We start from the raw sequence: 25,903 nt of genomic DNA, 5'->3' as shown, positions 1-25,903 counted from the left end.
TTCCTAATCACCAGAATGGGGAAAGGCTAAAATGGTGAATGCTGAAAACCTAAAGTCCTAGAGGAGGGTAGAACTAAAGATAGAAGGAGCTGGGTTTCTGCACTGACCGTGTGAAAGGCTGTCTGCCCATCAGAAAACTTGTTTTGAATTTCATGTGAGTAAGAAACAATCTTCTAGTATGTTATGTCAGCAAGATCTGAAGAAGTATCTTTCACAGCATCTAAATTTGCTTTAATTAATACAATATCTAAAACATGCAACAGATCCATCAACTTCTCCAATCTCCTCCATCACTACCCCGTTACGCCCCTAGAATCTCCTGTAGAGATCCCTGCAACAGCTTCCCCACAGGTTTGCCTAACTCCACTCTTACCCTTCTCTACTCCATTCATCATATAGTTGTTGGTAAGTAAGAGGGATCAAATCTGATTATATTAATCACCCTTGCTTAAGAAAAACCTGTCACATGGGGCGCCTGGGTGGCTCAGTTGGTTAAGCGACTGCCTTCGGCTCAGGTCATGATCCTAGGGTCCTGGGATAGAGCCCCATATCAGGCTCCCTGCTCGGCGGGAAGCCTGTTTCTCCCTCTCCTACTCCCCCCTGCTTGTATTCCTTCTCTCGCTGTCTCTCTCTCTGTGTCAATTAAATAAATAAAATCTTTAAAAAAAAAAAAGGAAAGAAAGAAAATCTGTCACTGGCTCCTCATCACCTTCAGGATAAAACCCAATGTCTGCCATGGCATAGGAGGCCAGCCCTTCATGAGTTGGTTCCACCTATCTGGTGTATCTCTTGCTCTTGTGTCTGACATACCACAATCCTCTGACCTGTGCCAGGTGTCTTTTGACTTCATGCCTCTGCACACGTAGCTCTTTCTGCCTGGAACACTTCCTCCTAATCTAAATGACTGCTACTCATCCTTCAAAATTCAGCTTGGGCAACATCTCCTCGGGGAGGCCTTTCCTGACTCCTCCAGGGGCAGTGAGAGTCTTCTCTTGAGTGTCCCCATTACTCCACACTGTTTTCATAGAATCTATTTTACTTGTTTCTGCGGATAGGCACTTTTTTTGGTATCTTCATTTTCTGGCACAATGTCTAGCATGTAGTAGATGCTCAATAAATGTTTATTGAGTGAATGATGAAGCAAAAGTAACTATAAAATAACTAGAATGCAACATATAAAAATATTGACAACATACTCTTTGTTATGAAGTAAAAATTTAAATTGTACACTATAGATAGAGTACATGCACACTATGCAATATACCTACATAAGATATGTATGCATGTGGTAAATTCTGAAAACAGTCATTCATTAGACATTTATTGAGTACCAGTCCGGTACCAGATAGATCATACCGACAGAAAGATTCACTGGAGCTGGTTCAACCCTCAAGAAGTTTATGATCCGGAAAAAAAAAGAAAAGCAATCCTAGTTAACTGATGGGAATGTGGGTGAAAGTTTATCTTTCAAAATTCCCTTTAATTTTTTTACAATACATTTAAAAAGCAGTTTATAAAGCAGCAAAAGCTCATCTGTAAACACCTGTTCATAGTAATACTGAAGTTATAAAATACAACCTCCATCATTTTGAATACATCTATTCCAAGTAAAGCCTCTTAGAGTTTTGGAGTCTACACACCTTTGCATACACTGAATGATATTTGTTTTGTTTTCCCATAATATTGCTGATATCTTATATATAAGGTACCTCTGGTGTCCTGTGTGCCTTTGAACAATTCACTTCACCCCTCTGAACTTCAGTTGCCCCATCTGCAAAGAAAATAGCCCTAAAATCCATGTAATTGTTTTAAAGAAAGATATAAGATAAAGAGTATGAACTTGCTGTGTGAGGTCCAAAGCACTTTGAAAATGTAGGGCATGGCAAATTAGAAGATTTCTTCTGTGTTACTTTTCAAAAATACCAGCAGAGCCAACTTTGTCATTCTCATGCTAAGTCAGTACTAATCTAGTCTAACAGAATCTAACTTGTAACATTATACATATCTCCATGGAACTCCATGAAAGTTATTTTTGCTCTTTATGAAAAAGGACATATGTCTTTAAATGCTACTATCTTTCCTAATTTGTTTCTCGGCCAAAAAAAAAAAAAAAAAAAAAAATGTTGCTCACCACTGAATTAAATAAAAAATTTCAACTGTCCTGCACAATGTTTTGCATTTTGTGGACATGTAACGATAATAATTGTGGTCTGCTCCTTTCCTAAATTTGGTGGGAACATCAGGTTATGCTGACCTCCCAGAATGACAGCCCTTTGGAGGAAAGGCTACGCACTTGGCATGAAGCAGGAATATCCATAATGTGTTTGGACACGCTGAAGCAGTAGGTAGGTACTTTGGGCATCATGACACATTTCCAGTGCCTGGAGACAGGTGAGAGCAGAGAAATTAAGATATTTTGAATATCATTCAACTGTCTTAACATGTGTCCCCAAAAGATTACACTCCATCCAATATCCTGGATCTGGACAAACAATGTAGGCTATTCAATGGTCCTTTGTGATTGCTGCCTCTTTCAGCAACAATCTTTCTTAATAACAGCTTCATACATCTCACTAAACACCTGCTCTCTTCCTGAGCTGTCAGCATAAGTATCTGTGTACTACCAAATAGACTTATACTTTCCAGTAGAAAACTATATTGCTTGTTTCTAAGAACCACATAGAGCGAGTGTGTGTGTGTGTGTGTGTGTGTATAGGTAGGATGTCTGCAGATGCCCAGAGACATGGGCCAGAATTGCTAGCTTGGGTCTTTCCAACTTAGTTTTATAAGGTTTAGACAGTTTGACTGACTGCAGCTCTAATTTTGTAAAACAGAATTGATTTGCAAAAATCTGGGCCAGGAGAAGGCACACCTGGGAAACGACTGTGAACACAGAACAAAGAAGGAGACAGATGTTGAGGCATCCCGAGAGAGTTACAGAAAAATAGAGGGCCCAGGGCAACCAGAGTTTAGATTTCCCTGATGGGAGGCATTGAATTCATCTGAGCCAAAAGGGAACCAAGTGTCAGCAATCATCTTGGGCCATAATGGAGGTTCTTTTGGGTGTGGAAAATTAAGTTTGCAGAGGATATCTGGCTAGTGCTTTAAATCTGAAATTAAGTGACTGGATTGTTGCTAAAACTCCTTTGTTGCAATCATTCCAAACTCCAATCCACCATTTCAGGAGTTTTGCTGCAAGCTAAACTGATAAGGAAGGAGATTGTACAATTGCTTAGACAAGTGTTCTCAACCCTGGCTTTCTATTAGAGAAAATTTTCTTTAGAAAATTTGATGCTCAGTCCTCACTCTAGATCAAATGAATCAGAATCTTTGGGTGAGGGATCCAGGAATGAATAGTTTTTTAAAAGCTTTCTAGGTAATTCTAATGCACAGCCAGTCTTGGGAACCACTGGCTTAGGCTGAAATGGGCAAGAGTTACCCAGGGGAGCCAGAGAAAGAGTTGTAATTGAGAGGTTGTAATTTCTGGGCATAACCTCAGACAAGGAAAGCATTCTCATGTTAGTGCTTAGATAGTGCTAGAATAGAAAGGCACCAGAGGATATGATGGGCATGTCACAGGGTTGGCAAGGATGAATTTAACCCGTGACTACAAGCCAGAAACCAAATTTTGCATGCCCCAAAACATAACCAGAACTAGACAAGCTGGTAGATGAATAATACATTTCATCAAGTACCAGTGATTACAGAACAGAAATTCACTCAAGGTAGCTCAAGATTAGGAAGGTTTGTAGTAGAGACACAAATGGCAATTTCAAGGCATCTAGAGATCCAGACTCCCAGAGTCAGGAACTAGACACTCAGTGACTAAAGTCATCCCCTCCATCTCTCAGTCATTTGATCTTCATCTCTGTTCGTCTCTGCACATCTGCTTTATTCTTTCATTGCACCTGGCTTCCTCTGATTACTCATTTCACACAAGGCTCAACGTGAGCGCTCCAGCCCTAACCTGTAATGATCTTTTACATCCAAAGTCAACATTGATTGACCCTAGTCACAAAGTGTCTTAGTTCAAATTTTCAAGAAGAGGAATCTGGTCACCAGTTCAGCAAAGGATGGCTGGTCTTATTTAGCCTTGGGTCAGGTGTCAATCTCCTCCCATAAGCTGGGCTGGGATGGAAAATGTCATATGGCTCATAGGCTGAACATTTTAGAAGACCACTGGAAGGGCAGATACTTGTGAGGAGCTGTTAGGAGAGTAGGTAACGAAGTATGTGTAATATTCATTCATAGCTAATGAACCACATAACGTTTCTTCTTTCCCATCTCTGTCTCCCAGGAGATGAGTTGGCATGGGGGAGATAAGGAGGAGCTTGAAAGAACGTGTTCTGTCTGCTTTCAAGGTTCAACCTAGCATCTGAAAGCGGTAACCACAGACTGGCATGATGAAAAGACAGCCTACAAACCCTCAACCTGCATCTATGTACATAATTCTACATGTACTATCTTCCTCCTGAAACCACCAAAAATTCCACTATTGGCAATGGTGAAAGCCTGAGGGTGTACAAAACACCCTCTTTGTTCAGGTTGAATCTCACACTTTCTGCTGCATTGTGGCATGTAAAAATGTAACACATATAGACATTAAGAAGGATTCCCCTCCTCTTGGGCCTTTATCTGATTGTCTGGAAAATTTATAATTAACATGTTGTTACAGTGGTTTGGCTGTTCACTTGACAGCTCTGAAATAACATTCTTGGCTTTTACATGAGAGTCTTTTACTGAAATTCAAAATGACTCTTTTCAGAAACTTAGAACTTCAGTCAGTTTGGGGATTCACGAAAATGGTGGTTGGAGAATTTTATAAACTTCCAACGTAGAGAAATTGTGTATAAACTCATTCTATTGTCCACACTGGCTATTGCAGCAAAGAATTGAATGGTCCTATGGTTGTCTTTTTTCCCTCTAGTTTAAGTTCAGCTGCATTGAGGCAGGGTGTCCAGAAGGAGTCTGGACTTGGGGGTTATGTTTAGAGAGAAAAAGCCAGGGTAAAAATCTACCTCCCACCCCAGCCTGTACACAGCCTGAGTTTTATTTTGTTTGTTTTGTTTTTTCCTTGTAGAGCCCATGGGGCTAGAGGGAAAGTGAAGCGAGGAAAGGGAAGAGGGAAAAGTAGGGGAAGCACCAATAGCACATGTTGTCTATTTTCACTTTACCCAGAGCATGTGGTCCCTGAAAGTCATGGCTGTGACCTCGGTATTATGCCATCATGCCAACATTCAATCATTTATTTTAGAGCCTTCGAAGGAGTCAATTATTTCACCTTTTGCCCAAGTACAACTATTGGAGATTCTGATTGATTGAATAAAAGAAGAAGTCTACTACTTGTATTTTACTGACAAAACAAAACACCTTTAAACCAAAGGGATGATTTATCTGGGCTGAAAATAAAACTCCTGCCTACTGAAGTCTGGTGCAGCTGAGTTATCACTATTTTCATCCTGTAATTTGTTTTATAGGGTACTAATTAACAGGGCAAAGTCTGTTGCCAGGAAAGTAAATCACATTTTGCTGTTTTCTTCTTTTCTAACAAGACACAGACCTGGTATTTAATTGAAGAGCAAGTTCCAAGGGCACTATCCACACTGAAATTGGGAAACAGTGAGCTGGGAAATCATGGTGAAACCTGCTGTATAGAGTTCCAGAAAAACAGTGGGTGGGAGAGGAAGGAACGGAGGGAAAGAGAGAGAGAGGAATTGCACAGGTAACTTCCAAAAAGGCTGTTCTCCTCAAATGTCCCATCTTTTCTCTCTTTCTTCAATTCTACATTTCTCCTCTGGCTCTATTCAACTGACACCCAGTACCACAAACATCCTCTCAGAAAGCTCATTTTCCCCCTAGTTCATTCATTCCTGCTCTCAACACAGTACTGCATCTTTTTTAAAGGTAGCAACTCTGTGGTCAGACCTCCCTGCTCTTACCTCCCCTTTCTCAAGGGCGCGTACTTCGACCTGAGCTTCTCAGTGACCTTTGACCGTGGGCTACGCGGCCCGGCCGAGCAGCTCACACCTGGTCCCTCCCCTCCCAGCTCACCCTCCTCAAAGACTTCATTCCTCTCTCCCTCTCCTCGGTCCCTCATCCCATTCCTGGACGTTCTGGACTGGAAGCGGCCGCTCCGGCTTCTCCTCCCTCCTTGAACCCTCTGACACGTATTTTGGGGGAGGAGAGACGGGGGTGGGGGGTTAGCGATGGGCGGTGGAGCAGAGTGAGTGCCGCCTCGCACCCAGGAGCCGAGAGCCTGACGTCACCGCGCCCTGCCTGTCAGTCTCCAGCGGGCGCGCTACTCCTAGCCGCCTTTTCTGCCTCTGACTGTGTCTGTCACTCTCGGCGGCGCCCGCACAGCCACAGGCGCCCGGCGCTCTGCTCCGCGCGGGCCCGACCACCCCGCAGGCATAGGCTCAGACCGCGCGGGAAGCGCAGCCTGGCGCCCCGCCGCAGCGCTCATGATCAGCGACTTCCTGAAGCCCTGACTCCCCAGGTGAGCAGCCCGGCTCCCGAGAGGAACTTTGAGGGTGTGGAGTGGGGAAGGGGTGAAGGATGGCCAGGGGATGAGTCCTTAAAGCCGGAGAAATGGGGCCACGCTTGGCTCCACATCCCCCCAATACACAGACACCCAGCTTCCCTCCCCAAAACTCCTTTCCCAGGGACCTCTGTGGCCTTCAGGGCCCGCTGGATTCCGCAACCTCAGAAACTTCGATTTCAGCACCGCGGACAGCGACTCCGCCGCCCAGTTTAGGAAAACGCCTAACCCCCTCGGCGGGAGCCGAGGCGGGACTCGCGAAGGCTGATACCCGTAGCTCGGGGCAAACGGGTGCGTGTGCAATTACAGGCACACTTACGGGACTGATCTGTGTGCAGGCGAGTGCATGTTATCCGTGTACACTTTTGTGCAAAAACTCAGCTCTATTTCTGCGGGCATTCGTGTGCATTTCACTCACACGTTCGCTCAGTCACTCAACAGGTAATTAATTAAATAAAACAATACTGTTTCCTCGCTCCGCTCTGGGGTCTTCGGGTGGGATGAGCAATATGAGCCAGGCACCCGGGGAAGTTCCCTGGAGGTTTGAACCACACACCTGACCCTTGCTCTCCCTTTTCCACGCAGGGTGCAGCCAGAGGCCGCGATGAACGCGAGCGCCTCCTCGCTGAACGAGTCCCAGGTGGTGGCAGTGACGGCCGAGGGAGCGGCGGCGGCGGCCACAGCGGCAGGGGCGCGGGACAGCGGTGAATGGGGGCCCCCTGCGGCGGCGGCGCTGGGGGGCGGCGGCGCGGCTAACGTGTCCCTGGAGCTGTCTTCTCAGCTGCCGGCCGGGCCGCCAGGGCTGCTGCTGTCGGCGGTGAATCCTTGGGACGTGCTCCTGTGCGTGTCGGGGACGGTGATCGCAGGCGAAAACGCGCTGGTAGTGGCGCTAATCGCGTCCACCCCCGCGCTGCGCACGCCCATGTTCGTGCTGGTGGGCAGCCTGGCCACCGCCGACCTGCTGGCGGGCTGCGGCCTCATCCTTCACTTCGTGTTCCAGTACGTGGTGCCCTCAGAGACGGTGAGCCTGCTCACGGTAGGCTTCCTCGTGGCCTCCTTCGCTGCCTCGGTCAGCAGCCTGCTGGCCATCACGGTGGACCGCTACCTGTCTCTCTACAACGCGCTCACCTACTACTCGCGGCGGACCCTGCTGGGAGTGCACTTCCTGCTCGCCGCCACCTGGACGGTGTCCCTAGGCCTCGGGTTGCTGCCGGTGCTCGGCTGGAACTGCCTAGCAGAGCGCGCCACCTGCAGCGTGGTGCGCCCGCTGACACGCAGCCACGTGGCGCTGCTCTCCGCCGCGTTCTTTGCGGTCTTTGGCATCATGCTGCACCTGTACGTGCGCATCTGCCAGGTGGTCTGGCGCCACGCACACCAGATCGCGCTGCAGCAGCACTGCCTGGCGCCGCCCCACCTCGCAGCCACCAGAAAGGGTGTGGGTACCCTGGCTGTGGTGCTGGGCACTTTTGGCGCCAGTTGGCTGCCCTTCGCCATCTACTGCGTGGTAGGCAGCCGCGAGGACCCGGCAGTCTATACCTACGCCACCCTGCTGCCCGCCACCTACAACTCCATGATCAATCCTATCATCTATGCCTTCCGCAACCAGGAGATTCAGCGTGCCCTGTGGCTCCTGTTCTGTGGCTGTTTCCAGTCCAAAGTGCCCTTCCGTTCTAGGTCCCCCAGTGAGGTCTGAAGGCTCCCTCCGGCCTCTCACCAACACCACACCCACAACAAGCCAGCCTTTAGTGAGCTTCTCGGTGCCTGCTGCTGAACTCAGAGATCCCAGTAGTGTGATTCTGACTTTGGAAAGAAAGAAAGCAAGAATAAACATAAATACATCAAACTCAAAAGACAAAGAGGCTCTTTGGCACTTTACATATACAGTGTATACATGTGTACATATATATACAAATCTTTGTATCTTCTGGAGGTGTTCAGGTCAGGATGTGGGATTTCCTGTTCTGTGAAAAAACTAACAAAGATGTGGTTGTATACTCAAATTGTACATCACATTGTCAAGTGAAGACATTCCAATACTGCTTAATTATAGCACTTTATTTTTAGCTGCTGAACTGCCAAAACAGTGTTGCCATTTTCGGGGCGGGGGAAGAAGAATAAAAGGTGTATTTTTGTTGTATGTGATAGTATATTTTGCTGCACATGCATCAGTAAATTACAACATATTTTGTACACAAGTAAACACATAATAAAAATGTAATTTGGGGCATGTGACTACCTGATTACTATTTAAGAGCTGGAATATTAGTACTTTTACTTAAAAAGTTCATTATGTATCATCTCCCTCCAATGAAATCTTAATGTAGAAAACCATATGCATTTGCACGTTGTTCATAAATTGTCACTGAAATACCTAATACACATTTGAGGGGGGGGGGCTGAGAGGGAGTAAGATAGTCACATTAACAGTATTCATAGGACACCAAAGGGTTACTGGTGTTATCTGTGCAAATTAATCTACTCCTTGGTTTCTGGGTTCAGAAGACAAACTCCAGAGGATATCTGAAACCATTCCTTCCTCTTACCACATGAGTGCACTTATGAGTTCTGAAACCACAACTTTTAGTTGTAGCTTTTCCAGTCTGGAAAGAATTTTAAATGTTTAAAATTCATATTGACTGAGTATATTCTTGCTGGCCAATTCTTGTAGCAAAATGCACAGCCTTATAAAATAAAATAAATTCTTCAAAGACAGGATTCTAAGATACATTGTGTTCATGCGGTAAGTGAAGGTATGTCCCGCAGCCCTTTTGAGGTGCTCATATCTTCAAAACACAGGGCATTAAGATTCCCAAGGACTAAACATTCCAATTCCAACAACGGCTCTGAGTTATAGTTAAATGGTTCCCCTCCTCCCCTTCTTACAGGGTGATGTGAGGATAAATAAAATAACATATGTGGACATGCTCTGAGCATCTGTGAAGAAATATGCACACTAGCACAAGTTGTTATTGATCTTAGGCCTTAGGAAAATCCCACAAGCAATTTTTTTTCCTACCGTCCACAAATATTTGTTGAGTGCCTACTGTTTGCTAGACACAATTCCAAGGCTGGTAATACAGAAGTGAACAAAATAGACAAAAAGTTTCTGTGCTCATAGTGTTACATTCTAGTGAAGGAGACGACCTACGGCAAATAAACACACACACATAGAGAGAGAGATTTATTACAAAGAGTTGGCTCATGCAATTTTCAAGGTTGAGAAGTCCCAAGATCTCTTGTCAAAAAGCCAGAGACACAAGAAAGCTGATGGTATTGTTCCAGTCTGTCTCCAAAGGCCTGAGAACCAGGAGAGCCCATGGGCTCAAGACCCAAGAAGAATTGATGCTTCAATTTGATACCAAATGCAGGAAAAGACCAATGCTCCAGCTCAAGACATTCAGGCAACAGAAATTCCCTCTTACTTAGCCCTTTTATTCTTTTCTGGCCTTCAGTTGATTGGATGAGGCCTACCTACATTAGTGAAGGCAATCTATTTATTCATTCTACCAGCAAATGTTAATCCCATCCAAAAACAACTCAGGAATAAGGCTTGACCAAATGTCTGTGCATCCTGTGGTTTAGTCATGTTGACACATAAAATTAACCATTGCACCAAGAGAGCACAATGATCCAAAATAAAGAAGAAACGGTGCTTAAGGATGAAGCAGTCAACTGTGCCAAATGTTGCTGAGAAGATAAGTAAAATAAGGATTAAAAATAATGACTATAGATTTTTTAATGTCAATATCATTGGTGAACTTGACAAGAGAAACTTCAGGAGAGTAAAGGGGAAAAATAGCTTGATTATAGAAGATACAAAAGAATGTGCATGAACAACCTAGTCTCCAACATCTTGCAACAGAGATCTGACCTTTTTAACACTATGAAATATGCTAAGTTTTACAGACAAATGGTTTTATAGTGTCTGTAAATTTAGAGCCAGGAAGATCAGCATTATTGCTCATTCATCAAATTAACATTTTCTAAAGAACTAACCTTCATAGACTATTCAGCATCATCAGACACTTTCAGGCACTATTAGTATCTAGAATGCATTCAAGCATCCTGAAATAACAAAAGCTCTGGCTGTAAACATTTCCAAACACGTGGTGGAGAAAAACAATAGAATTTCAGAGATGGAACAAAGAAGTCAATATTATTATACATTTTATAATTACAGAGAAAAATTCCTTGCTATCAGTGAATTAAGAAAGTTCAACACTGGGATAATAACACAGGGACCGTGGATCTGACTTTAATCCATTTGGTATTAATATTCAACTTTAGCCCTAGTCCTAATCAAAATGTTTGAGAGAGCCAAGAACAAGAAGATATTAAACAATCAGGTTGTTAATATCCTGACTTACGCAGTTGGCAAAGCTGTGTAATGTCAATAGGATTCAAATTAACCAACTTGACTATGTGAGGATATAAAAGTGTGAATAGATCTTGAAATACTTCTATGGAGGAATGTCACATATTCATCTGACTTATCAAATATTAACAATCTCCTATTTCAAGACCCTATGCTAGTTGCTGGAAGACAGTCTTTAAGAAGGGCAAGATTCACTGTGTAATGCTGTGTAATGGGCATCCAAAATATCCTACATTTAAAATTGGGCCACTGATCTTTTACCCCAAGAACCTACTCTTTTTCCCTTTCTTACTATCTAGGTTAATGGCAATGTCATCTTTCCAGGTGTTCAGGCCAGAAACTTTGGAATCACACTTACCGTTCTCTTTCTCTCATACCTCCTAGTCAATGTAGCAGCAGAGCCTATTATCTTTACTTTCCAAAATATATCTAGAGTCCAGCCTTTTCTTACCATCTCCACCACTATCATCATCTCTTGCCTGAATTACTATAGAAGCCTTTCTCTGGTCTCCTAGCTTCCATCCTTGTGCCCTTCATTCTACTGTCTTACAGAGTGGCTCACCTCCACAAACAGTTGCTCCCTTGAATACCTTTCAGATCCAGGCATGAGCCCACCAGCAGTCTGTCTCAAAAGGACAAACTTGGGGAAAGAAATATTTAGGCCTGGAAATAGACCTTGAGTAAAAATTTCTTGAGTAAAGAATTCTGGACTGGATACCTGATGCCTGGCCTAGATGTGGGGACATAGATTCACCCCAAGAGAAGGAACACAGCTGGAAGAGTCCTAGAGCAGGACCCTCTAAGGCATGAAGGGTCCTGCATGCCCCGGGATATTAGTTTTCTATTGCTGCTGTAACAAATGAACACAAACTTGATAGCTTTAAACAATACACATTTACAGGTGCCTGGGTGGCTCCATTGGCTAAGCATCTGCCTTGAGCTCAGGTCATGATCTCAGGGTCCTGGGATGGAGCCCTCATCAGACTCCCTACTTGGCGGGGAGTCTTCTTCTCCCTCTGCCCCCTCCCACTCTTGCTCTCTCTCTCAAATGAATAAATAAAGTCTTAAAAAAATACACATTTTTATTCTTCATAGTTACGGAGATCAGAAGTCTGAAATAAATTTCACTGGGCTGAAATCAAGGTGTCAGCAAGGCTAAACTCCCTCTGGAGGTTCTAGAGAGAGAATCGGTTTCCTTACCTTTTCCATCTTTTAGAGTAGCATTCCTTAGCCAGTGGCCCCTTTCTCCATCTTTTGTGTCAAATCTCCCCCTTTTAAGGAAATTTAGGACTACATGTAGGGCCTGCCCAGGTCATCCAGGAAAACCGCCCCATCTAAAAATCCTTAACTTAATCCCATCTGCAAAGTCTCTTTTGCCATCTAAGGTAACAGTCACAGCTCAGAGAGCAAAATTACAATAATAAAAGTAAATACAGACTGGCAAGGATCCCGCAGGAAGGTTAGAGAAATCCTATGGAAGACTCCACTAGAGCGGCAATACTGAGCCGAGTCCAGAAGAACAGAAGAAGTTTGCATGGCAAAGGACATGGAAGGGGGTCATTTCAGACCAAGGGGACAATGTGAAGTACAAAAGTGTGGCCCATTTAGGGAAATGTATGCCATTCAATATGGCTGGAGTGTATAAGATTGAGAGCTCAGAGAGGAAGTAGCAGGAGGTAAGTCTGGAGAGAGAGGCAGGAGCCAGATTACAAAGAGAAGTTTTGGAAATGGATTGAAGGTGGGAAAGACTGAAAGCCAAGAGAACACTTTGGAGGCTGGTTGCAGCAATCCCGGTCAACAGTGATGTGAGCCTGAGCTAAGAAGGGCAAAAAGGGTGGGGAAAAGAAGATGAACTTGAGGGATTTCAAAGAAGTAGAGTGTGTCTAACTCAGTGAATGATTGTGGGGACTGAGGAACAGTTTAGGGGTTGAGGATATTCAACTGGGTGGATTCACTGAGATGGGAACATAGGGGGAGAGGCAGATTTGAGGAAGAGGTTGGTGAATCAAGTTTCTACATATTACATTTCAGGATCCGTAGGATAGTTATTTACAGGAAGCTAGTGACTTTGAAGCTTACAAAGATGTCTGGGATGGAGACAACATTTTGGTAATTATCAGTCTTAAATTAAGGTAGAAGTGAAGCTATGGGAAGGAATGAAGAGAGGCCAAGGTCACAGTCTGGGCACAATAATATAGGACAGTACAATGCAGGAAAGCAAAAGAAAATAGGAGACCAAGGAGGAACATCCGAGGGAGACCCTTGGAAAACCAAGAGGAAAAATGTTTTAAGAAGGTAGTGACCAAGTTGCATAAAGTCTGCCCAGAGGTTAAGTAAGAGAGGATTTAGAAAATGTTAGATTTAGGAACATGTTGGTCATGAGAATCTAAGGGAAAGCAGCTTCAGTGGAGAGCAAGATGAAAGCTAGATTGCAGTGACCTGAAGAGGAAATGGAAATTTCCCCATTTTTCCCCCAATAAATTTAACTTTAAATGAAAGAAGAGAGATAGGGTAATATCTAGAGGACAATAAGGGGTCACAAGATAGTCTTTGTTTTATTTCTTAAAGATAGGCAAAAACTGACCATATTATTAGGCTGAGGGGCAAGTACAATACAATGATAAAAGCAGATGAGAGCAGAGAGAAGAAAGATGGCTGACAGGGTGGGGCTTCAGAGAAGAAGAATGGGGTCCAGGGCAGGGTGTCACAGGGAGAGAGGGACTTAACCAGAAGGAGGTGGAAACACAGCTCCCCTGCTCTGACAGGAGGCAAGGTGGGAATGATTGGTACTGATAGAGCTAAGTTTATAAGTGGTGGGAGGAGGTGCACAGAGTTCCTATCTGACAACCTCAATTTATCTGAAGGAGGAGTGCCAGTTAAGACATTATTGCAAGAAGTATCAAGAACCCAAGTTAACAACATTGGGAATAAAGCTGTGAACTTGAGATAGAATAATCATTTCATCAAAATTAAAGGTCAGACCATACCATATTGATGGTGGGAATGTAAGATGGTACAAGACTTTGGGAAACCTTTTGGTAGTTTCTTAAAAAGCTAAACCTACTCCTACCATACAACCCAGCCATTCCACTCCTAAGTAGGTACCCAAGAGAAGTAAAGCATATGTCCATATTAAGACTTGCACATTGTTGTTCACAACAGTTTTATCTGGAATAACCAAAAACTGGTAAGAGCTCAAATGTCTTTCAAAAGGTAAACGAATAAACAAATTGTGGTACAGCCATACAATGGCACAACTAGAAATTACAAAGAAAGTACTACTATTGCATGCAACAATATGGCAGAATCCAAACAACATGTGCTGAGCAAAAGAAGGCAGACCAAAAAAAAGTACATATTATAAATTCCATTTATATAAAATTCTTGAAAATGTATAGTGATAGAAAGCAGGTCTTGTTTGGGATTGAGAGAGTAGGGACAAGAAAGACAGAGAGACAAGGATCACAATGGGGCACAAGAAAACTTTTTCAAGTGATGGATACGTTCACTAACCAAATTGTGATGATGATTTCATGGGTGTACACATATGTCAAAGCTCATCAATTGTGTACTTTAAATATGTACAGTTCACCATATGTCGATTATAATCTCAATACAGTTGTAATAAATAAAGTTCAGAGAAAAAATCACAGTAAAATAGCAGCTAATTAAAAATAATACTATATGAAAATAAAGTGCAAAGTTTCAATATGACATGGTGTATTAATCAGAATAGGCTAAGTTATGCTGTAGTAATAAACAGCCCAAATCATAACGACTTAACACAAAAAGAAATTATCGGGGCGCCTGGGTGGCTCAGATGGTTAAGCGTCTGCCTTCGGCTCAAGTCATGATCCCAGGGTCCTGGGATCGAGTCCCGCATCGGGCTCCCTGCTCCTTGGGAGCCTGCTTCTCCCTCTGCTTCTCTCTCTCTCTCTCTCTCCCCACCTCTGTCGCTCATGAATAAATAAATAAAATCATTAAAAAAAAAAAAGAAATTCTCACTTGTACACAGTTAACCGCACTACCTGTGTGACTTCCCAAGGTAACTGTTCCTTATCCAGCAAGATAGCCATTCATCTTCTGGCTCTATTCCTGCAACATGAAGCCTTCTCTACATTCACTGGGGCAAGGGAAGGGAACACTGGAAAGTATCATGCCAGCAATGAAATGCTTTCTTTGGTCCATAAATTACACTTCTACTCACAACCCATTGGGAAGAACTAGTTATATAGGGCCCCTAACTACAAGGGTGTGGGGAAGTGTAACACTGTCCAGCGCTCAGAAAGAAAGGCGAAGGGGTGCCTGGGTGACTCAGTCATTAAGCGTCTGCCTTCGGCTCAGGTCATGGTCCCGGGGTCCTGGGATCGAGCCCCGCATCGAAGAGCCTGCTTCTCCCTCTCCCACTCCCCCTGCTTGTGTTCCCTCTCTCGCTGTGTCTCTCTCTGTCAAATAAAGAAAAGAAAAGAAAAGAAAAGAAAAGAAAAGAAAAGAAAAGAAAAGAAAAGAAAAGAAAAGAAAAGAAAAGAAAAGAAAGAAAGAAAGAAAGAAAGAAAGAAAGAAAGAAAGAAAGAAAGAAAGAAAGAAAGAGAAAGAAAGAAAGAAAGAAAGAAAGAAAGGGAGAGAGAGAGAAAGGCGAATCAGAAATGGACAAATTCAAGAATATTTTACCATTCATGGCTTCAAGAATAAATACATTGCCTTTACCATTCCAAACTGACCATCAAGTTGTAAACAGAGAAGAGATTCTCAAGATTCAAAGCCCAAATTTTCAAGTATTATTTAATATGAGAGCATTTGATATATGAGGACTGTTGAGTTAGCAGAACTCTGTATGAAAACAGTCAAGACTTGAGGTGAGCATGAAGGAAGTGTTGTGCCAGAGAGGAGCCTGATGTTCTTACTCAATCAGACTTTGCCTCTGGTCATACAGGAGGGGAGAATTATGAAGGTTTAGCACAAACCCTTCTCTGAAAACAGACAGACAATCCTAAACCCATGCTGTTGGATTTTTGTGGATATGCAAACTGAGGGTAAGAATGCATTTAATGATAGTGGTCAGAGGATCCAGAAATACCTGAATTCCACCCACAACCTTATTAAGCACCTTAGGGAAATAGAGACAATATCAAGTCAAAATTTATAGTTGTTGGAGGAAGGGAGGGAGAAAATTTGCTGTGACTGTGAGCTGTGGCTCTGGCGTCTCACCTAAAAGCAGAGCATCCTTGGAGGCTGGGTTTTGTCATACAAACTGTCCTTTTTCCTGAAGCCAGGCAGGCCGAAAGAGGCTCCTCCAAAACATTGACTTGCTTTGCCCAATTTAAGCCCCCAATACTCAAATCCCCGGTCTCAGATCTTGGCATTAATGGCTACAAAGGAAAACAAACCAACATCAAATTTGCAGACCTGAGGAGAAGAGAATCAGAATGAGAGAGAGAAACACAGAAATGGCCAATGTCCAGTTAGCCTGGACCTGGTTGCCTGGGAGGATAGGCAAAAGGAACTAGCCGAGCCTCCAGACAGGAATGCCACTGTCTCTACCACTCCAGCCAGAAGGAAGAGAACGTGAAGTGGGCCACTTACTAGATGGACCAATCAGATTAGCACTCCTGCCATTTAGGGATGAAGTGAGAAAGGAAATGGGAAGAAGAGAACTGTGTCTTACAGGGTAGTCTCCCGACTTTCTAACTAGCTGTGAGATCTTAGGCAAATGCTCAGCTGTACAGTGGGAAATCATAATAATAACTACCTGCTAGCGTTGTTGTAAGTATTAAATGAGTTAATGTATAAAGGCCAAACTGTGCCTGGCATGTGGTAGCATCAGAAATACCACTACCGTGACTGTTGGTGATGTTGTTATTAAGCAGTCTTTATGAATGCTGAATTTCACATAGTCTAGATTTTATAGCCTGAAGTGCGTTTTGTTTCTCAAGTTGCCCTCTTTCATATTTTTCTATGTTACCTGTTTTCAGTGATCTGTATATCCCAAAAATTGTCATTTCAACATCTTTAGCTGCTGCTCTGAAAATAATATGAATACAACATATGATATTTATATAACATTTTTGACACATAGCTAAGATTTACCTCCAAAACAGCAATCCAAATCGATATTTATGCCCATTTTTTCCAGTGGACTGAAATTAAGATCTGAATATTTGTCATAAAATATTGATCTTTAGGGCACCTGGGTGGTGCAGTCAGCTGAGCATCCAACTCTTGGTTTCAGCTCAGGTTGTGATCTCAGGGTCGTGAGATTGAGCTCCACCCTCAGTGCAGAGTCGGCTTGGGATTCTCTCTCCTCCCTCTGTTCCTCACACTTGTGCTATCTCTCTCTCTGTCTTTCTAAAATAAATAAATAAATCTTTAAAAATAAATACATAAAATATTGATCTTTAATTTTCAAACAGAACCTTGATACTTAGGAATATTTGAACAGAGTAACATTAATGCTGATTATGTCTCCTCAGCTTCCTCAAACCAGATTCTTTGTACAAAAAAACAAAAAACTAACCAGTAAATATACACAGTCTCTCTGTCTTTGTCTCTGTCTCGCTCTAACGTGCGCGCGCGCGCGCGCGCGCGCGCGCACACACACACACACACACACACACACACACACACACACTATGTAATATACCTGGGAGTCCCTGTGATTCCCAGGGCTCACTCACTAGGAGGACACACTACACACCCAGTAGTAGTTTGTGTTCAAGGATGCTCTCCGGAACTGGATTATTTTCTAGAGAAGTGTAGCCATAAGGAAGAAATTTGTTGGGATCCACTCCAGAGGTGTACATGACCAGCAGAGCAAACATTCCCAGGCAGAGTGGTGGCCAAATGAACACACTTAAATAGAGCCATGCAAGTGACAGGAGTCGGGAGAAGGACCTATCGTCACTGAGAGAACACTCTGGGTACAGTTACTTAGGCTGGGAATGCTGTGGTAAGGGAAAGGGTCTACATAGTACAAGCCATTTGGCTGTGCAGGTGACAGCTGTGTCCTCGAAGCCTCCCTGTGTGTTGGGTTAAGTCATAGTGTAACCAAATCCAAGAATGAGTTCAATGCCTGATAGTGGGGTGTTACTGTAATATTTAAATAAGCCTTACAGTAAAAGAACCATTGCCCAGATGTTATGATGACTAATATTAATGGGAACACACAGTAGATAAGCAGGAGACAGCATTCTCTCTTTTGCCGGAAGTGTGTGAAATTTGTTTTGCACATATTTTACACAAAGGTGCCTACAAAAACCATGGCAGAAGGTAAAGACAGCTAAACAATCATTTGTTTCATAACATTTTGATAAATTACATTTCCACCTCCCTGACTGCACATCCACTTTATTACTGAAATGGTGACAGCTGATAACATTATCTTTTGTTGCTGAGACATTTAATCAGTGATTGGTGTCACTGGACAGGCTGGTACCAAGCCGGCAGAACTTTCTATATCATGCAATGTGCATGTGGAAACCAATCTGCCTGGGCTCTGCAGATTGCACATAATTCCAGGAGTCTGTGGCTCCCTCCTTTTTTCTCCACATAGGGGCCGCCTTCTCTGTCCAGAGAGGCACTGCTGATGGTTTGGGTTACAGAATCAGAGAGGGTCAGGGCCGGAAGGGACTTCAGAGGACATCTGGTACAGTTGCCTTGGGTTTCAGATAATGATACTGGGCCTCAGAGAAAGTGGGTCACTTACCCAAGATTGCACAGCTAGTAAATGTGGAGGACACATCTGGAGCTCAGTTTATCCAAGGTTCCTGGTGTTTCTCCCCTGTTACAGGAGGTGTTTGGTGATCTGTCAACCATACAGACTCAGGTGTGCTCTCATCTGTCTGTATAGCCTCTCTTGGCCCCTCCCTGTGGGCTCAGATGTCCCTTCCTTACTCTTAGAAAAGCAGCTGGGCCAGGACTCCCCACCAACCCTAGTGCCTGCACTGAGCTCTGAGCATTGTAGGGCTGGTGACCCAGGCCTGATCTTCGGCAAAGGGCTGCTGATGGAACTGTTTGCAAAGCCTGACACTCTCTCTTCCGGACTACAAACCCAAGGTCCCACTGCTTCAGAAGCCTGGTTCTTTGGTGTAATGGAGGAAGGGAGTTTTGACCCCAGACTCTGCTTATCATTCTCTCAAAACTCAAAGTTTGGCTGCTTTTCTTCTTTCCATCAGAGCCCACAAGACGGAATGAAACCATTCAGGAAGCAGAGCTTGGTGGCAGCTTCCAGCTCCATTGTTGGGGATGACAATCTTTGGCTAAACATCCGATGAGTTGGTAGACAAGCTGAGTCATCAGCCCTAACACCAGAGCCAAACTCTCTTGTGCCCTGTAATTCAATCCAAGACTTGTTCTGTGTTTTGTTTGGTGCTTTAATAACTAAATCATGCAGTTGACCATCTTAAGGACTTTAGGTAAATCTTTTAGTCTAATGAGTCAAGAGTTTTCTACCTCCCCCAATTAACTTTAATACAGATTAATGAGTTAAAAGTTAAATTTTTAGGGGCGCCTGGGTAGCTCAGTTGGTTAAGCGTCTGCCTTTGGCTCAGGTCATGATCTAGGGGTCCCGGCATCAAGCCCCGCATCGGGCTCTCTGCTCAGCCAGAAGTCTGCTTCTCCCACTCCATCTCCCTCTGTGTGCACTCTCTCTCAAATAAATAAATAAATAAAATCTTTTTTAAAAAGTTAAGTTTTTATTCTATTAAAAAATTAAAAGAAAATCCAAGTGAGTCCCTATCCATGACACGTCTAGAGAAGGGAGGACTCTCTGAGTTTAGAAACAATGAGCAAAATTACAAGGTACATAAGAAATTAAAGTATGTGTGCTAAAACAAACCTGCCATAAGCAAAATTAAAAGAAGAAGAACATAGTAGAGAAAATATTTTTATAGTATGTATGACAAAAGTGTTACTCTCTTACATCTGAAGAAATTTTACAAACCAAGATGATATTAATGAACCCTACAGGAAAATTGACAAAAACATGAAAGGCATTTCACAAAGAAAGGTAAACAAGTGTTCAATTATATTACCCAAAGAATGTAAATTAAAATGAGATGCCAGCTTTCATCTAGCAAGTCAGGTAATTTTAAATGAAATTATCAAATACAAAACAAAACGGGGGCACCTGGGTGGTGCAGTTGGTTAAGTATCTGACTCTTGATTTCAGCTCAGGTCATCATCTCAGGTTCGTGAGATGCAGCCCCACGTAGGGCTCCGCCCCCAGTGCAGAGTCTGCCTGAGACTCTCTCTCCCTCTTCCTCTGCCCATCCACTATGAGTGCACTCTCTTTCTCAAATAAATAAATTTTATTTTATATATATAATATATATTTATATATATAAAATATATATATGTAAAACAAAACAATATAAAATATATATATATATATAAAACAAAACAATAATCACACTGTCTTGTTGGGTCTTAAATATATGTAGAGGGGCACCTGGGTGACTCAGTCGGTTAAGCATCTGCTTTCAGCTCAGCTCACGATCCCGGAGTTGGGGGGATGGAGTCCTGGGATAGAGTCCCGCATTGGGCTCCCTGCTTCTCCCTCTGCCCCTCCCCCTACTTGTGCTCACTCACTCTCTCTCAAAAATAAATAAATAAATAAAAATTACAATATATGTAGAACTAACATGTAAGATAGCAATAACATCTTGTTGTCTAAGAGTGGAAACTTATCAATTAGAAAAAATGCATGGTGGAGAAAACAGTCTCTGCATTGTTTGGGAAATGGTAACAGCGCTGTATTAGTTTCATTTAGCTGCCATAACAAATTACTACAAACTGGGTAGCTTAAAGCAACAGATGTGTATTCTCTCACAGTTCTGGAGGCCGAAAGTCAAATCAAGGTGTAGGCAGGGCCCTGCTCCCTTTGAAGGTTCTGAGAGAACGCTTCCTTGCCTATTCCAGCTTTTGGTGGTCCTAGGCATTCCTTAGCTTGTGGCTACATCCCTCCAATCTCTGCTTCCATCTTCACATGGCCTTCTAGATAGAACCTGTGTGTCTTCTCCTCTTCTGTCTCTGATAAGGACCCACCCAGATAATCCCAGATGATCTCATCTACTGAGATCCTTAAGGACATCTACAAAGATCCCTTTCCTAAGTAAAGCCACATGCAAACATTTCATTCAGCTTGTATAGTTGTTCTGGGTGGCAGAACTGGTTTCTCACAAGCTAGGCCTCTGTCACAGACAGAGGTTCCTGATATGTTTTTCATGAGTGACTTCAATGAGTTACCATGTTGTTTGGGTAGACTCCTGCAGAATGTGTGCTTTCTGTGTGTGGGTTTTCGATGTACACTGGTGGTGTTGGGCTGTGTGACTCACCTTGTATCTCTCCCCCGTCTCTCTCGGCACTGTGCCTCTACAGCTGTCCTTACGGCTGCTGTGGACCAAAGAGTATGCTGCTCACAGGCTGCATCTCAATGTAGGCCCCATGCCAGTCTCCCAGTAACAACGCTCAGATTGCTCCCAACTTTCTACAACCACAAATAGTATTGAAAGGAACATTCCCAGCTATGTCCCCTTATTAACCAGCCTGAAAATTTCTTTGAATTTTATATACCCAGGAGCAGAATTACTATATCATTTGACTCAGAATTTCTTTGTATATTTGCTAAATCTACAAAATAATTGCTAAATTTGACTAAGTAATACTATATTGTTCTCCAAATGGCTTTTTTTTTATTTAAATTCAATTACCCAACATAGAGTACATCATTAGTTTCAGATGTAGTGTTCAATAATTCATCAGTTGTTTTATAACACCCAGTGCTCATCACAACACGTGCTCTCCTTAATGCCCGTCACCCAGTTACCCCATCCCCCCACACCCCCTTCCCCTCCAGCAACGCTGGTTTTGTTTCCTAGAGTTAAGAGTCTCTCATGGTTTGTTTCCCTCTCTCATGACTTCCCGTTCAGTTTTCCCTCCCTTCTCCTATGATCCTCTGTGCTATTTCTCATATTCCACATATGAGTGAAACCATATGACGATTGTCTTTCTCTGACTGACTTATTTCACTCAGCAAATGGCTTTATCTCTATATGAATTGTCCAGTATCCCAGAAGTATCAGTAGTTGGGAGTTTTCCTGGTAGCAGGATACATACAGCAGTGATGCTGATCATCATGGTCTCACCCCTGCCACACGCACACCTGCTTCTTACTCTGGCCTCCTTAATTTTACCACATGAACTGGCCCCACAGGCCACAGTGGATAGCACAAGGGTGGACACCGAGGCCATGCTGAGCCAACAGGATACTCTCTACCAAGAATCTGGGATAAGGACACTGAAAGACCCAGTTAGAGGATGTGGACGCTCGAATTGGAAGTTTATATGAAGTCAGAAGTGGACTGGTTCCACCCCCTTCAGCACTTTTTGCACTGAGAGCTAAGCAGGGAGAATAAGCATAGAGAGCTTCTGACAAGGGACCTGACCTTCGGCTCTGCCAGCGATGAAAGAAGCACTTTATCTCCTTGACTCTCTGGACCAGGTCCTTGTGGGCCTGGCTGCATGTTTGTTTCCCATTTTTGGATGTCTACAAGACTAGTTTCATGTTAAATCCTCAAAAACAAAAATTGACCAATGCTAGCTTAAACAGGCTAAGTTTCTAGTAACCAAATAGCTCCTAAAAACATATATAGCTTGTTTTCCTGTCTTTGTAGATAGAGCACCTTGTTTTCATAAGTAGTGTTCTTGGTAGACAGCTAACTCATTCATTTATGTATTGTCTACAATTCGCACCTGCCAAGGCAGAGTTGTGACTGTATGGCTCACAAAGTCTAAACTATTATCTAGACCTTTGCGGAAAAATTTTGCCGACCCCAGCTTATTCTTTAGATAACCCACTGGCATCATTATATTATCTGTTGCAGTCAGGACTTCTTGAGGTGTCCAGAGGGCTGTTTGTGCCACACTAAATGTCCCCAGAGAGCTGAGATGCTCTGGTGACTGGTTTTTTCTCTCTCCCACTCATGGCCATTGTGCTCTTCGGGTGGGATGGCGGCACCATGGTAACTATTCCTGTGTCTCTCACCACCTCTGATACCTGCTGGGCCCTCCCCCTTGCTCCTTCTTTCTTCCTTCTCCTTTCCCTGCAGCTTCTCACTTTGCATTTTTGCCTTTGAACCTTGGTTTTAGGGCCAGCACCAGGCCTCCCGTGCTCTGCTGACAAGCGCTCTAGACATATTGCATCTCCTTCAGTCTTCTTCTCTGAGGTTCTTACCGATCGTTTTAATCATAATTTAGTTTTCTCTGGTGTTCAGGCTCCTGATTACCTCAACATTGTAGAAAATGCTGGAAACAGAGCAGTAGAAAGATACAAAAAGGACTCTAACAGTTCTCCAGGACCCGTCAGATACTAGGCTTTGGAACAAGTGTGGGGTTGGGCCACCCATCCTGTGCATCTTCACCTGGACTCTGCTTAGCCCCCTGCCCACAGTTCTGCCCCAACTCTTCCCACTTCCACACAGGGAAGGCTGGGCTAGACTTCCAGATAGGCTTCTGTACAGATTGTCTGGGCACACAAAGATCCCACCCTGCTCTTTAGAATCATCATTCTGGCCATCTTTGGGGGTGAAGAATGCAAAGACAGAGGCCCTAGACACCCAGATCCCTCCACAGCCTTCAAGAGGCAGTAAGGTCCTTGAAAATTAGGGGGTTATGATTTCTGCTTCCTGGAGGATGGCACCTTGAAAGTCAGACTTGAGTCTCCACCCTGACTCTTCCCTTGAGTTGCTGTGTGACCTCAGGTGAGGCCCTTCACCTCTCAGGACCTCAGCTTGTTCACCAGCAAAACGAGGGGTTCTAATGGAAGCAAGTTCTAAGTTCTCTTTTAGCCCTGCCACTCTGTTTTGAGCAGCTCACCAGCCAAGATCCTATCTGTGATGGAGCGTAGAGAGATGTCGTGTTGGCTGAGAATCAGCTTATTCATCAGGATCTCAGGGGATCCCTTGCTTAAATACCTTAGGAGGGGGGTTCATTATATCCAGTGGCTCCTCCGTGCTTTCTGGCTCTGACTTAGGCAGAAATGCTTTGAAAATCGGTGGAATTTCATGTTCTAGAAGTTCACCATACAGCTCCAACCCCATTAGAGAAAGGTGTATGAAGAGCAGAAAAGTGAGCTAAGCTTGTCAGCTCCTCTGCTCTATTCCAAATTATTTCTGATGTGGCACATTACCAACGGAAATACACATTTATAATAAGGTATAAAATGGGGGATGTATTGTCCAGTATTAAAAACAATATAGTATTATGACCTTATAAAAGTTACAAATGTAATACTTGGCCTCTTGTTCCAAATTTCTAGTTGAGTTTCCTGCCAGTATTCTCCGCACACAGTAGCAAGGTCAACTCTTTATCAACTCTTAATCATCGTAGCGAGACCTGGGATGGTGTGGGCTTGCAGCAATCATCTCTCTGTAAGAACAACCATCCTGCAACACATTTTAAGATTAAGAATGAGTCACTCAAAAATACACTTGCTGGTGGAGTTTTACAGAAAGTCATAGCAGCAAATAGTCGAAGCCATGGTACATGGGAGCCCAGTGAGGAGAAAGGCCAGCTCTTATCCATGGAGGTTTTAAAAGGCTTAAAGAGGAACATTTTCTTCTGTTAGGTGAATTAATTCTAAATTAAGAATTCATTTGGAAATTGAACAAGACAAGAGAGCTGATGTTTACTGTTCTGTTTAAGAATACACAGGATGAGGAAGGTGAAAATCTGAGCTGATTACATGAATTTTGTGTTTAGTTAATGTCTGCTTATTTTTAAGCAGAAGGTCTTTAGTACCTCCAAGATTATTTCCAATGTGTATTAGTCTCCTACTGTGGCTATAACAAATCATCACAAATTTAGTGGCTTAAAACAACACACACTTATTCTTTTGCAGTTCTGGAGGTCAGAAGTCTGCAATCAATCTCTACTGGGCTCAAGTCAGCAGGGCTGGTTGCTTCCAGAGGCTCTAGGGGAGAACACAGTGCTTGCTTTTTCCATCTTCTTGAGGCTATCCTTCCTTGGCTCCCTGCTCCCCAGCACCTCTCTTCATCTCCCACTGTCTCCATCATTACATGGCCTTCTTTGTCTGACTCCGACCATCCTGACTCCCTCTTATAAGGACCCTTGTGATGGCATTGGACCCATGCATTTAATCCAGAATAATCTCCCCATCTCAAGATCCTTAACTTAATCACATCTTCAAAGTCCCTTTTGTCATGTACGGTAATGTTCACAGGTTTCAAGGAATATGACATGAACCACTTTGGGGCCCAGGAGGTGGAGGACAGTCAGTATTCCACCTACCACACTATGTATACCAAAATTCTCTATTTGGTAAAAATCAACAAAACTTTTGAAAATAAAGAGAGCAAACAGTTTTTTAGTTTAAAAAAGTGTTTTAATATCTGTTATATGTGATAATTATATTACAATGCAGCAACAAGAGAAGTGCCCAAATTAGAGAGGACTCAGATTTTAATTTTTCCTGACAAAGACGGAAATTTTAAATAAAAGCAGCACTTGTCTCAGCTGTGAAGGTCAAGAATTTTTTTAGATGATTAAAAAATGCTTATTTTAAAATTAAAATATTGACTAAATTGAGTCTTCTTGATTAGAAATGAATCAATTTTATTCTAAAATCTCAGAGTTTCTAACGATCATGACATCCTCCATATGTGCCCTGTAATTCCTGTGATAAATGCAAGATTGTGATCGGCATCCTTTCTGTTAGTCTAAAGAGAAACCGCTATGTGGTACAGATAATATTGCTCCAGCTTGGAACAGCCCTGACCTATCTGGAACCCAGTTAAGAACTAGGAGGTGAGCAGGACTGAACTCTGAGCCTCCAAAGCGAGGGGTCCTGAAGATCCCCACTCAGCATCCTGAACTCCATTCTCAGGAGAGCCATCAGGCCCACACACAGAGCCACACTACTTTACCTTAGACAGCTTTCTAATACAAATGTGATCACCTGATTTCCCCAGGAGATA

The 25,903-nt window shown here is 43.3% G+C and overlaps 1 protein-coding gene across 1 annotated transcript; it reads left to right on the top strand.

Annotated features, from left to right (window-relative positions):
- Positions 1 to 6,358: 6,358 nt before the first annotated feature.
- On the top strand, positions 6,359 to 9,208 carry GPR6 (G protein-coupled receptor 6). Its single transcript, XM_027603031.2, has 2 exons — positions 6,359 to 6,496; positions 7,124 to 9,208. Exon 2 carries the CDS (start codon positions 7,143 to 7,145, stop codon positions 8,229 to 8,231), a length of 1,089 nt encoding a protein of 362 aa, XP_027458832.1. The 5' UTR covers positions 6,359 to 6,496; positions 7,124 to 7,142; the 3' UTR covers positions 8,232 to 9,208.
- Positions 9,209 to 25,903: the final 16,695 nt, after the last annotated feature.

The sequence above is a fragment of the Zalophus californianus genome, chromosome 7, assembly GCF_009762305.2.
Source record: "Zalophus californianus isolate mZalCal1 chromosome 7, mZalCal1.pri.v2, whole genome shotgun sequence".
Classification (NCBI taxonomy): domain Eukaryota; kingdom Metazoa; phylum Chordata; class Mammalia; order Carnivora; family Otariidae; genus Zalophus; species Zalophus californianus.
The sequence above is the reverse complement of the archived record's forward strand: the minus strand, read 5'-3'. Positions and strand labels throughout refer to the sequence as shown.